General features: G+C 45.0%; 1 protein-coding gene across 2 annotated transcripts in view; it reads left to right on the plus strand.

The window, feature by feature from the left end:
• Positions 1-13,801, plus strand: part of GOLGA1 (golgin A1) — a 385,049-nt gene that overhangs the window by 69,553 nt on the left and 301,695 nt on the right. For both annotated transcript variants that reach the window (XM_089669420.1, XM_089669419.1), the window contains exon 2: positions 1,811-2,095. In XM_089669420.1, coding sequence (XP_089525546.1) covers positions 1,961-2,095 — 135 coding nt within the window. In that variant the 5' untranslated portion in view covers positions 1,811-1,960. The remainder of the gene's footprint in view (positions 1-1,810; positions 2,096-13,801) is intronic.

Consider the following 13,801-nt stretch of genomic DNA (forward strand, 5'->3'; position numbering starts at 1 on the left):
AAAAGGTGACATCAGACTGCCCGAATAACTAACAGAATCCCACACTTATAAGTTATGAAGCATAAGCGGACTCATTATGGTCCGGCACAGGTTAGAAGGAAGCCATAGAAGCATTGATGTTAGTGGTGCACCGAAAAGAAAATTCTGGTACCGAAACTGAAAATTCAAAATGCACTTGGCCAACAGCCGAAACCGAAATGCGCAGTTTTTAGAAATTAATATATATTTTTTTGAAAAAAATACTTTGATTAAAAAAAAACACTATATACCCCAATTTTTTTGTAAAATATATGAGAGGATGTTATGGTGAGTAAATAAATACCCAACCTGTCATGCTTTAAAACTGTGCACGATTGTGGAATGGCGTGAAACTGCGGTACTTAAAAATCTCCATGGGTGATGCTTTCAAACTTTCTACAGGTTAGCAGTGTAAAGTTACAGAGGAGGTCTAGTGCTAGAATTATTGCTCTTGCTCTGACATTCAAGGCAATGCCTCACGTGTGTGGTTTGAACACCGTTTACATATGTGGGCATGGCCTACGTATGTGTTCACTACGTGCGGGTAAGGGGGCACTTTAAAACATTTTCTTAAAGGAACAGTGCAAAAAATAAATAAATAATAAAAAAGTTTAATCACTTTTATTTTTATCACAAGATTTGCATGCATCCCTTGTGATAGAAATAATTACTGACAGGTCCTCTTTATGGAGAGATATGGGGTAAATAAGACCCCACATCTCTCCTCTGCAATGTAAAGCATTGGATTAAAAAAAAGCATTAATCTAGTCCTTTATAAAAAAAAAAAAAATGGCCGGAATGGGAAGTGACATTACTCTGGTCCTCCAAGGGCATAGAGATGAGTGGCGGCTATCTTTCCTTAACTCATCTCTATGCCCAGCTCTGGGATCAATGGTTTCTCAGGCAAGGCTGAGAACTACCGAGCTGCGGGATTTTTTCGGCTCCTGTATCTGCTTTTTTTCATTTCGGCAAACGGCCGAAAGTGGTGTTTTCGGCCGAAGCATTTCGGCCACTGAAATTTCTGTGCATCCCTAGTTGATGTCGCAATTTGGAAATTCTTTTGTACCCTTCTCCTGGCTGATACCTTTTAACAAGCAGATCCCTCTGATGCTTTGGAAGCTCTCTGCGGACCATGGCTTTTGCTGTAGGATGTGACTAAGAAAATGTCAGGAAAGACCTACTAGAAAAGCTGAACTTTATTTAGGGTTAATCAGAGGCACTTTTAAATGATGGCAGGTGTGTACTGACTCCTATTTAACATGATTTTGAATGTGATTGCTGAATTCAGAACACAGCTACATCCCTAGTTATAAGAGGGTGTGCACACTTATGCAACCACGTTATTTTAGTTTGTTTACTTCTCCTTCCCCCCTAAAAAGATTTCAGTTTGTTTTTCAATTGAATTGTACAGTATATAGGTCACATTAAAGGTGGAAAAAGTTCTGAGATGGTTTATCGTTGTCTAATTCTTTTACATCACAGAAACCTGACATTTTAACAGGGGTGTGTAGACCAAAAGAAGTGAGGGAGAGGGAAACTAGGTAAAAGAGGGTAAAAAATAAGAAAAGGGGGGGGGGGAGCTGAAGGAAGTAGAGGAGAACGTGGAGCAGGAGGAAACATTTGAGCAGTGGATTCAGAGCAAGAGGATATACCACCAGTCATCAAATTAGTACTTATGTTGAGTGTGAGAAAGTTTTTTTGTGTTTCTCATTGTTAGAGCTCTTTTATCAGTCATTTGGAGTGCAAATTCTGTTTTATTCCATTTTGCTATATCTATCACTTTTGTTCGCAGATGCAGAATGGAGAAAAATCTGGATGCTTTGGTCTGAAGCCCTACGGATTATTGTGATGCACACCTTTTACGAATTTCTAGCACAAAAAATTTTTCGATCTGTGATTGCACTTCCCTCAGATTCCAGGCACCAGCTAGAAAGGAGAGGCCATGTTCACCAAACTTAAAAAAAAGATTGCAGAGGAGGCAGCAATCTCTCCACGACCAGGGGGTGCTGCCCGTATCCCTCGTTCTGTCAGTAAAGAGTCTATCACATCTGCTGGAGCCGACTCTGGGGATGACTTTGTAAGTCAAAGATTGTGTTTACTTATTTTTGTTTGCAATGGAAATATCTTCTTTTTGCCACACGAGAACATTGGTTCTGCAGGAAACACAAGTCAACAGATTAAATTCCTCCTTCCATCCCCTCAATTTTAGTTTGTGTTTCTTACTATCCAGGAGTACACCAAAATGTTTTTCCTTTTAGCACCAGCTGGCCATTAGGTTAGTGGTTCCCCTCTGGTTCCAAATTCACCGCTGCCTGTCTGGAGATCCAGCCAGAGATCACCCATTTTGGGCAGAAAATGACTTTGCCAGGATATTGTCCTGCTGCTTTACAGGAGCAACTATGAAGCTCCTAGCATTGTTCTCCATTGTTGCTGCTGTTGCATACCAAGGTAGAGGTGGGATTCAGCTGTTCAGTGTTCAGGTGATCTGGCACCCTTTTTTTTCTATTTGGGGGACTTCTAGGTGGCAATCGGAAGAGCTTCTGTGACTGGAGGTTGGTGTCTGGTGTCTTTTCTGATTTAGGCGGGTCTCACAGTCTGGTGTCATTTCCAGCCTTGGTCCGCCTGTGAACGTCATGTCTGGGTTAGATGTCCCATCCAGATCTGGCAGGATTAGCGGAACCTCCCTGGCTGGATGCTATTTTAGGAAGACTTTTTACGGTATTAGCAGCAACATGGCTGCAGCCTGGAGCTCCTGTTGCTATGTGTGGTAAGTGGAAGGGCTGCTTTGGTTCAGCATTAGGTTATTGCTGATTTAAGTTTTATTGTTCTCAGTGTCTTTTGCTGCTGGATTCACCTTTTCTCTTGCATTCATTAAAAGACACAGAAGAGATCTACCTCCTTCTCCATGCTTTTTTTTGATGTGATATATTCAGAAAGAAACAATAAAACTTATTATAGATCTTCCTGTCTTATATGTTTAATATAAATGACCCAACACCAAATCACTGACAAAGGGGGGGCGCTCGTGAGCAGGGTCCAGGATCGCCACTCGGTAGGCGTGCTACACGCCCACCAAACACATCGGCCGATTTGCCGGCTTTCAGGGGAGTCAGGCACTTGGCGGACGTGCTACTCCAGGTTGAAGATTTCGAGAACCACTCCCGATGTGGCAACTTATGGGGTATTCCGGAATCCGTTACGGATATCACCTCAACCACTACTGTCCTGTTTTAGGAGCTGACCCCCGCCATTCCCATTGACCATCTCGAATTTCATTACATACATCCTGCATTGGGTCCCAGACAGCTGGAGGGGGCCTCTAAGAGACATTATCATCAAATTCACCTATTATTACACTAAGGAAACCATTCTCTTGGCAGCCAGGAACAGCCCAGAACTCAGTTTCTAGGGGCATCATTATCCGCTCTTCTTGGACATCTCCCAGATCACTCTGCAGAAGTGCTGCCAGTTAAAGCCCTTCACCTCGGTCCTGGCAAATCGCAGAATCAAGTACACATGGGCCTTTCCGTTCTGCCTCACCTTCGACTACCAGGGCCGTAGTTACTCCGTTGCCACGAAGGAGGAAGCCCATTAACTTCTGCAATCCTTTATCTTCCCTCGCCGGGAGGCACTGTGCATAATCCAGCACATTCATCTGGATCTCAGGCGGGGCTGCTTCCTCTAGGCCGCCTCGGGGAGAAGGCATTCAACCAACAGAGGGCCCTCCCGCAGACCCCCCTACGATCAAGTCCAACCAGTTCTTCCCCGGGATGAAGCTGTATCCAGGACTTCCTCCATTGTGCTTCACTGCTGCATCCTTTGACGGCACCGTGAGTTTGGCTTTTTAAGCATCCCCAGTACTGATAATGTTCCGTGATTGGGCCCTGCCCGGCCGGCTCCCTTGGGGTTCCATCTATGGGTGGGGGGGGTCCCACCTGGACTTGAGGTCTGTGACCTTTTGTCACTGACGAATGCCACGGGTCTCTGTGGCAATGGCTGGGTTAATGTTGGTTGAGTGGGCCGAGTGTTCCCTCGGGCTCTGGGGGGGGGGGGGATGGGCGGTTGGCTCGAGTGGGGCCTTGTTCGGTGCTAAGATGATGTGGCGATGGGGTGGGGTTCCATCTGGGCTGTGGTGTTGGGTTCCGTTACGGCCTGTGGTCATCTTCTCAGAGGGGGTGGGGCCTCAAAGCTTAACTGGGCTTCATGGGAGGGGGTTCCACAGGTGTGACCCACTTCCTGGGGACTCCTATATTTACTAATGTGGACCTCGTTATGTTATGTATGTTGCTTCCTTGCCCCCTGGGGGCCTATGTTTTTGACGTATTTATTTGCAGCCATGTCTTCGGTGGTAGAGCCACCCCCAACTGGTATCCTTTGAGTGTAGGATGCATTTCACCATGATATGGCTATACCATTGTACATACTCTGTTTCTTTTCTAATTGTTTTTTCTTGTTTTTCTGGCTTTTCTGTTCTTGTTTTCTGCAGGATTTCGGGACTCCCTGGACTGGCTGTCCTTGGGAGTAGAAATTGTTGGCCAGCTTATGCCTTTTCTGCTGAGCGGATTACATTGATCCCGCCATGGCTTCGCCCCCTTTGAAAATACATTCACAAAATATCCAAGGCTTTAATTCACCTCAGAACCGGTCTAAAGTTTTTCATCACTTCAAAGCGCAACAAATTGACATGGTATGCTTGCAGGAAACCAGGTTTGCCCAGTCCTCCGCCCCATGGTATCTGTCATCTCATTATCCCACTTTTTACACAGCCTCTGCTCCTGAGATATGATGGGGTGTTCTGATAGCCTTCAAACGCAATCTCCCTTTTATGCGCTCGGAATATAGCGGACCCCACGGGCAGGTACTTGCTCTGGGATCAGGTAGTCACTTTTGTTTCTCATTACGCTCCCAATCGCTTTCAGCACAAATTCATCTCACATCTTTATACCATCATTTCCCGACACTCCAAGGGCCTTCTTCTTTTGGGAGATTCAAATGTTACCTTGAATTCCGCTCTAGATAGGCGCTATGCTCGGGGGGCGGTCCCTTCTCATGACTTAGTGCAGGTGGAATGCATGCGCTTTCTCCTGCAGGCTGGCAGACTTTTGGAAGGAACTTCACCCAACTGAGCGCGACTTCACGTTCTACTCAAATTCTCATAATAGTTTTTGCAGAATCGAGCAAGTATTTATGCATGTCCAACAGGCGGATATCTCTCCCTTCCTCGCCCTGGTCAGACCATGAGCCCCTAGTTCTACTTCTTGCACTTTCCAGGTTGACACGGCACCCTTTTCACTGGCACATTAATGAGTCTTAATTAACCACACAGCCCACGAACGTACTTTACAGAGATCTTGGGATCGGTTTCTTTGGCAGTGCCACTGTGGGAGGCACATAAAGCTACGATGCGGGCTATCATTATACAGCTGGCTGTGGCTCGGAAGCGGGAGCGTCGTCTTTCAGACCTTCACTCTCAGCTAGCCTCTGAGGATGTTTGTTGGAAGTTGCACCCATCTGCGGCCCATAAACGAACTCTGGACGCTCTGGTGGCAGAATTGAACTTGCTTGCCTCTTCAGAGGCTGAATGCCCTTTGTTGGACCAAACATAAATTTTATACTTGTGCGAATAAACTGGGTCTGATGCTGGCTAGGAAACTCAATTCTGTGGGGAAACCCCATAAACTGGTCCGGTTGAGGCTCCCTGCGGGGGGCTGCACTTCCAGTCAGGTCGATTCGCGGACTTCCTTTCATACTTATACGCCAAACCAGATCCTTTTCCTGTACCTCAGGTTCTTTCAAGGTCTACAACTCCCTGCATTGTTTGATGCTGCGCGGATGACCCTTAATGCAGGTGTAACTGTATCAGAAGTACCTCAAGCTATCAAATCTTTACAGTCCACCATGGCCCCGGGTCCTAAAGGATTTTCAGGTCTCTATTACAGGAAATTTGCAACCCTGTTGGTGCCCTTTTTGGCTGGTTATTTTAATGAATTGTGACAGGGTTTTCTGCCCTCTCCAGACGCGCGTAGAGCTCATATCTCAATGATTCCTAAGACAACGGAAGACGTCCAGGAATCACAAGCCTTTCAGACCATTTCTCTTCTCAATGAGGATCTGAAGATATTGGGCAAGATTCTCAGTTTTCGCATCAATAAATATTTGCAGAGTCTGGTCCACAGGGACGAAGTCGGTTTCGTCCCTGGGAGGCAGGCGGGTGATAATGTTCATAAAGTAGTTCACCTTATACACCTTCTGCAACAGCGCAAAATTCTGGGATTTTTACTGTCTTTAGATATATACAAAGCTTTTGATTCCCTATCCTGGGAATATCTGCAGTTTGTGCTGTCCTGTTGGGGCTTTGGGGATTCCATCCTTTCTTGGATCCAGGCCTTGTATTCTTCCCCCTCGGCTTCAGTTAAGTATGCAGGGTATTTCTCAGATCCCTTTCCCATTTGGCGAAGGACGAGACAGGGATGCCCCTTGTCTCTGGCGCTTGAGCCGCTGGTTTTTGGTGCTCCGGGCTGATTGTAAAATATCGGGTGTCCCTTACACGGGTCAGGAATTTTATTATTATTATCATACAGGATTTATATAGCGCCAACAGTTTGCTCAGCGCTTTACAATATAACGGGAGACAATACAGCAACAATACAGTTCAATACAAGAGGGTTAGGAGGGCTCTGCTCCTTGGAACTTACAATCTAAGAGGGAGGGGCTAGTGGTACAAAAGGTAATAACTGTGGTAGATGGACTCGGAGGAGGAGTAGAACATTCCATTATTAGCTGAAGGCAGAATAGGCTTCCTTGACGAGAGAGGTTTTCAAAGATTGCCTAAAAGTGAGCAGAGTAGGCGATAGTTTCATAAATTGGGGTAAAGAGTTCCAGAGGATGGGGGAAGCTCTGGAGAAGTCCTGGCAATGAGCATGGGAGGAGGAGACAAGGGAGCTAAAGAGTAGGAAGTTGTGCTAGGAGTGGAGAGTACAGTTTGGGTGATATTTGGAGACAAGATTGGTGATTGTAATTTGGGGTATAGTTATAAATGGCTTGATATGTTATTGTTACTGTTTTGAATTTTTTTCATTGCGCAATGGGAAGCCAGTGGAGGGCTTTGCAGAGAGGGATGGCAGATATGGAACGGTTAGTAAGGTGGATGAGTCTGGCAGCAGCATTTATGATAGACAGAAGAGGGGATAGCCTGCGATGAGGTAGGCCAATGAGGAGGGAGTTACAATGGTCAAGGCGAGAGATAACCAGGGAGTGAATAAGTTGCTTAGTAGTTTCAGAGGTTAAAAACGGGCGTATCTTGGAGATGTTGTGGAGGTGAAGTCTACAAGATATGGACAGCAATTGGATTTGGGGCTGAAAGGACAGATGGGAGTCTAGGATTACACCTAGTACCCTGGCATGAGGGGAGGGACTGATGGTTGTATTATTGATCTTGATGGAGAAGTCAGGGGAGGGGGCACAGGCTGGGGGGAATAGTATGAGCTCCATTTTGGAAAGATTGAGTTTGAGGAAGTGGAGTGACATCCATGCCAAATCCAGTTGAATCTTTTTGCGGACGATGCCCTCTTGACTCTCACTAATCCTTTGATGATGCTGAAACTTACAACAGGTTCTTGCGCGTTTTTCATTGATTTCGGGTCTCCGTATTAACTTGGATAATACTGTCGCTCTCAATATTACTCTGGCCTCAGATTTGGTTTCGCGCCTGCAATCCCACTTCCCTTACAAATGGGCTTCTTCTTCACTGGAATACTTGGGCATTCGCATGACCCCCACCTATTGCTGTTTGTTTGCTGTGAATTATTATCCATTGCTTCGCTCTGTGTCCTCATTTATGCAGTCTTGGCATTTCCCGCACCTGTCCTGGATTGGATGGGTTCATTCGGTGAAAATGACTATCCTGCCTAAATTGTTGGGTTATTTTCGCACCCTACTCCTCATTTTCTCCAGTTGATTCAAGCGAGGATTATGTGATTTATCTGGGCTGACCGACTCCCCAGAGTCTCCAGAAACATGCTTTTTGCCCATAGACTGCAGGGAGGTCTTGGGGTACCTAATGTAGATACATATTACCAGGAGAGCCAGATTGCCCCCCTGTCTATGTTGCACACTTCCACTGATGTCCCACTCTGGGTCCTTTTGGAACTACCTAACTGTACCCCCATTGTGACATTGACGCTTTTATGGCTCCCCCCTGCCCAACGCAGGAGGACATTGGGCCCCATTATGCTCCATGGCCTACGCATGTGGGATTCAGTACACTAGTCTAGTGGCTTGATGTCGCCCCCTTACCCTTGTTTCCCATTATCAATAATCCTCTTTTTTCCGCCGGGTTTGGATCAGCCAGGGGCATTCTTTTGCTGGGTGGCCAATGGTTTTTCGCAGGTGCCACACCTTTTGACCCCTAGATTCTTCCCCACCTGGAACTCTCTTCAGGAATCGCGGGGTTTCCCTCAGGCAGAATTTTTCCTTTATCTTCAATTGCGGCACTGGTTGACCTCACTGTGTGACACTTCCACCTTTCCATATCAGAAATCTGCCTTTAAACAGCTTTGCCAGCAGCGTCTGGGCGCCGTGGGTCTTATTTCTCTACTCTATGCATCCTTGAGTAGGTGCTCAATGCGTACTTCTCTATCATATGTTGCCCAGTTGGGAGCGTGACTTGGGGTTGGTCGTAAATCTGGAGGACTGGAATAAGTCCTGGTTGTTTTATAGCTAAATGTTCATTTAATACAGCCATGCTGGAGGCTTGTCAGCCACTAGAACGATTGCTCAGGCCTGGAAAAGCCCGTCTGTCCCTCTTCAGGGGGTGCGGGACCATATGACCACTCTGATGCTCAATGAACAGATGTCGAGTTTCTGTAATGACTCCCTATGAAAATTTTTGAAAATATGGGAGCCGTGGTTAACGTATGCTTTTCTCACGTTCCCCCCGGCTAGTCTGGGTTTATGATGCTTTATGGTATTGGCGTTCCTGGATCCCTGCTTCTGGTCTTGTTTTCTTCTTCTTTCTTTACTCTTTTTCTTCATTTGCTGTTTGATTATGTGAGGCAGTAGATACTTGCCGGAATTTATGTTGGTGTTATATCAATGTTTTTGTATTTTATGTGCCATTGATAGCCCCTGTGTGGGCGTGTCTTTTGCTCTAGTCTTTTTTTTGTTAAATTGTTTTAAAAAGGTTATAAAACCATTGAAATACAAATCACTGGCAAAAATTCCACCATAAAAGCATCCAAAAAAACCTGTTATGAACCTCCCCCAATTCCACCTGTCACCTCTGACGGTGTCTCCTCTGAGTTTCTTGATGGTGAGCAGGAAGTGGGGAGAAGTTTGCTATCTGGCACACTGTATTCAAGCAGAGATTGTTCTTATCCTTGTGAGTGGTTTTAAGATTACATTGAATAAATGTGAATTTTTATGGAACGCACTGTGGTTTGTTTTAGGATTTGTACCACAAATTACCAGTGTTTGTGACTGTGGAAGGACGTAACCTGAGTGGAGGTCTTTGCTGTTTCTGTGCATTCAAACAAGCATATTGTGGACCTAGTAGAAACAGGGTTGTATGGTGAAATTTAAAAGCGCTTTTATGACGGAGTTTTTGTGAGTGATTTAGTGTTTGGGTCTAGGAGTTTAGAAAAAAAAAAACCCAGGTTCACAGAGCTTAGGAAATGGTGGTTCCTTCCCTATATTTAAACCCAACCCAGGATGGGAAAAAACTTCTCCATGCTTAATTCAATGTAGAGCCATACTTTTTTAATCTTAAACCTTAACTCCAGTTACTGAAACAATTGTTAATAAATATATTCCTCACTGTGCTGTACATGGCCTGTGCAGTGCTGTAGGAGGGGCCAGCAGGCCCAACCCCCCGTGAGAGAGTTGCGACAAGACCAGTCATGCTGCAAAAGAGAGAGCAGCAGCGACTGGTCTTTATCACAGGAAGCTCCTGCACAGAGCTCCACTCACCCCCCCCCCACCACCACCAGCATCAGTGTCAGATTTCCCACCTCACTATAGCAGTCCCATTTTCCGTCAATGATCAACACCATAAGTAGTATACAAAAAATTCATACATACACATACATATTTTATTTATTTTTATATCAATAGCAGAATACATTCTGTCCAAAATCTATGAAGAAATACAATTTTTTTAAATTTCTTGACTATGTTTTATAGCAAAAAGTAAAAAATATTGTTTGTTTGTTTTTTTAAAAAAAATGTCATTTATATCGCCAAAAAAAAAATCTAGTGGTGATCAAACATCAGCAAGAAAAGAAAGCTCCTATTTGTGTAAAAAACTTTAACTCCACCCTGTAGCAGGATTATTGCTACAGGGCGGAGACTCTGCACAAAAGCACATGTGTATATATACATAATTCGTGCTCGCGGGCCAGGGGAGCGCACGTGCCCATCTCCCAACCCGTCGGTGCCGTGATTTGGTGCCTGACCAATTTAATCAGCAGATGCAGGCCAGTGATGTGTGGCCTGGATCTGCTGATTGATCCCTGCCCTGTCACAGATCTTCCTATACCTGTTTTGCATCTACACAGGTACAGGCACATTCCGTTACAGAGAGAGAAAGCAGATCTATGTGAGTAAAAGTACTACACTTTACAGTAAAAGCACAGCTAGGTCACATTAAACCCCCTGATCACCCCCCCCGTTAACCCCTTCATTGCCCTGTTACCGGTGTCATTAGTACAGTGTTCAGCCCCACCACCTGCCAGCACCTGCGTTTAACCCCAACACTTAACCATCCTTCTCCCCCAGCAAGTGCAGTGTCAGATCACTGTCACTTGATACATTCCACACAAAACCGCAGTGTTGGTGTCAGTGATCTCTGCTAGCACTTGCAGGTAACTTTTTTTTGTAGCGATTCAAGCAGTCCCTGATAGCTCAGACGATGGAGTAGAGGTCCCTGCTAAGGTCTGGCCTACCCGACTGCTTTCCAGGTTGCTGAGGTGGTACAATTGCATGATTCTTCTCATATGCAGAGTGCCAGTACTTGTGCCGCTCAACCTTTTTGGTGAACTGGCAAGCACCAGCGGCCTAGTACATCATTCTCTTTTACATACCAGCACTGTAGTATCACTTGTAATGTGGCCAGCCCCATAAGTGCAGTACAAGCTGGTTCTGTGGCTAGCACAAGCAGTGTCCCGCCACCAAAAAAGAATTTCAACACAGGCCCGTAGAGCCCATAGTGTCCTTCCAGTTGTGCTTGCAAATCCTGATTGGCAGCCCACAAATTCTGCAGCACCCATACTTCCCCCATTCACTGCCCAAACTAGAATTCAGGTGGATACAGCAAATTTAAGTATTCCCCTTGATTTTTTTGGAGCTGTTTTTCACGGAAGATCTGGATGCTTTGATTGTGGATCAAAGCAATGTATATGCACAGCAATTTGCTTGGAAACCTGTTACGGTTTCCTAATTTAAGGTTTTTTGGGCCTAACCCTCAACATGGGCATTACAAAAAAAAATGAATTGCGGTTGTATTGGTCCACAGACCTGATTCATCGTATGCCGTGTTCTCTGTTGCCATGGCCAGGCATAGATATGAGAATATAATGCGATTTATACATTTCAACGACAATACACTCTGTTGTCCTCAAGGTGACCCTAAATTTTGACCTGCTCCACAAAATTCGGCCCCTTGTACATCACCTTAACCAGAAATTTGCAGATGTCTATACTCCCCAGCAAAATATCTGTGTTTGAATGCAAGGCGGCCAGAAAAACTGAGGGAGTCGCCAAACAATTGCTTCTCAGCAAACGTGCCACATATGGGGTCAAAATGTCTAAGATCTGTGAGAGGGCAACAGGCTATACATGCAAGTTTTGGATTTATGAGGGAAAAGATAGTCACGTGAAGCCCCCCAGATGCCCAGACTACATGGGGAGCAGTGTCAAAGACAGTTTGGGACTTGGTGTCACCTTTTTCCCATACAGGATGCCACTTATACGTGGACAATTTTTATTCAAATGGGCCAATATTTAGACATTTATACAATCTTGGAATTGGCACATGTGGCACTGTACGACCTAATTTCCGGGGCTTCTCCAACGGCTTGTAAATACTCATCTTACAAAGGGGGAAAAAGTCTGCTTGAAAAATGTCCTTCCACTTCACTGCGAGCAATTCATCAAACGGGATGTTTACGTCCTGTCTTCCATTCACGCGGACACGACCATCCAAGTTTCCATGGCAGCTAGTATTGTTAAGAAGCCCCTCTGTGTCCGCGACTATAACTTTAACATGGGAGGGGAGGACTTCAAGGACCAGACTGTGAAGCTGTACTTAGTTTCCCAAAAAGCCAGACGCTGGTACAAAAAAGTGTCTGTACATTTATTTAAATTGGCTTTGTACAATGATTTGTGCTTTATAAAGCAACTGGAAATAATGGATCCTTCCTAAAATTCCAGGAAGAGATCATCATGGCACTTTTGTATCCAGAAGATGCTGTGGCCCAAATCCCCAACCAAGATGCAGTTAGCTGGCTGCATGAGAGGCATTTTCCTGATGCCATTCTTTGTACCCCAACCCAAAAGACACCCCAAGAAAGATGCCATGTCTGTAGCAGACACGGAATTAGGCGTGACACCCCTTTTTTTCCCTCCTGTTCTCTGTGTCTCTGCCTCAAGGACTGCTTCCGTCACTACCACACACTAGTGGACTTAATAGTTATCAGGATGTTAGCAGGATCAGCCCCACCACCTGCCAGCACCTGCGTTTAACCCCTACGCTTAACCCCCCTGCCTTCTCCCCCAGCAAGTGCAGTGTCAGATTACTGTCACTTGATACATTCCACACAAAACCGCAGTGTTAGGGTACAGCATGGCACAGTCTAGGGTACACATTTACACAGGGTCTCGAAAGATGTTAGGTAGGCAGGAAACTGGCTATCGGATTTTGAGACCCTTCAAACTGGAAAAAAAAATTAAAAAGGTACAAAAAAAAGAAAAGTAAAAAAAAACAAAAAATAAAAAGTAAAGAATAAATAGTTGTTTTATTGTTGTAGAGTTACTGTTTACCATTGCTGTTTTCTTTTCAGGAATGCCTTTTAGCTGCCTCACTGATCTGTCTATTCTGACACCAACAGGGTCTTGCTCTCAGAATATGCATAAGTGTGTGCAGCGTTGTTGGATGAGATTTTTCATCCGCAGTTAAAAAAGAGCATATATGCCCAAGCATGGGGGCCTGGGGTGGCTAGTGGGTGGATGGCTATGTTTCGGCATATATTTTTACATTTTATTTCTTGGCAGAGATTTCTTCATCCACATTGATTGATGTGAATAGAGGAATCTGTTAGGTTCTTTTTTTTTTTTTTTTTTTCTCTTTCAGTCCACGGGTTGAACGAAAAATAAAGCACATTTCATATATGCCCACCATTAGACGTGGGTGGATGAAGGGCACTATATTCCAAAGGTGGGCATGCCACACACTTTTTCTGGCAGAGATTTCTTCTCTTTTTTTCATTCAGCCCACAGGCTTCATTAAAAAAAAAAAAGAATGTAGCGTATATTCCCAACAAGGATCAGAGATGTACTAGTACATCACTAGACTTTGAGTGACTGCAGGCATCATTCTGGTATTGTTTTTGTCAGCTGGTAATCGACTTTCATGTAAAAGCAAACCTAGTGGCTAATTAGCTGCAAGATTGCTTTTACAAGCAGCTGGAGAAGATGCTCCTACCCCTCCCTCTGCCTTCCACGGCTTTCTCGGCAGTCCTGTGCCATCTGGGGAACCTGAGAATGCAGCCGGTGTTTCTGCCAGCTGACC

The sequence above is a fragment of the Staurois parvus genome, unplaced genomic scaffold (genome assembly GCF_062004578.1).
Source record: "Staurois parvus isolate SC_StPar_1 unplaced genomic scaffold, SC_StPar_1.0 ptg000076l, whole genome shotgun sequence".
NCBI classification, from domain to species: Eukaryota; Metazoa; Chordata; class Amphibia; order Anura; family Ranidae; genus Staurois; species Staurois parvus.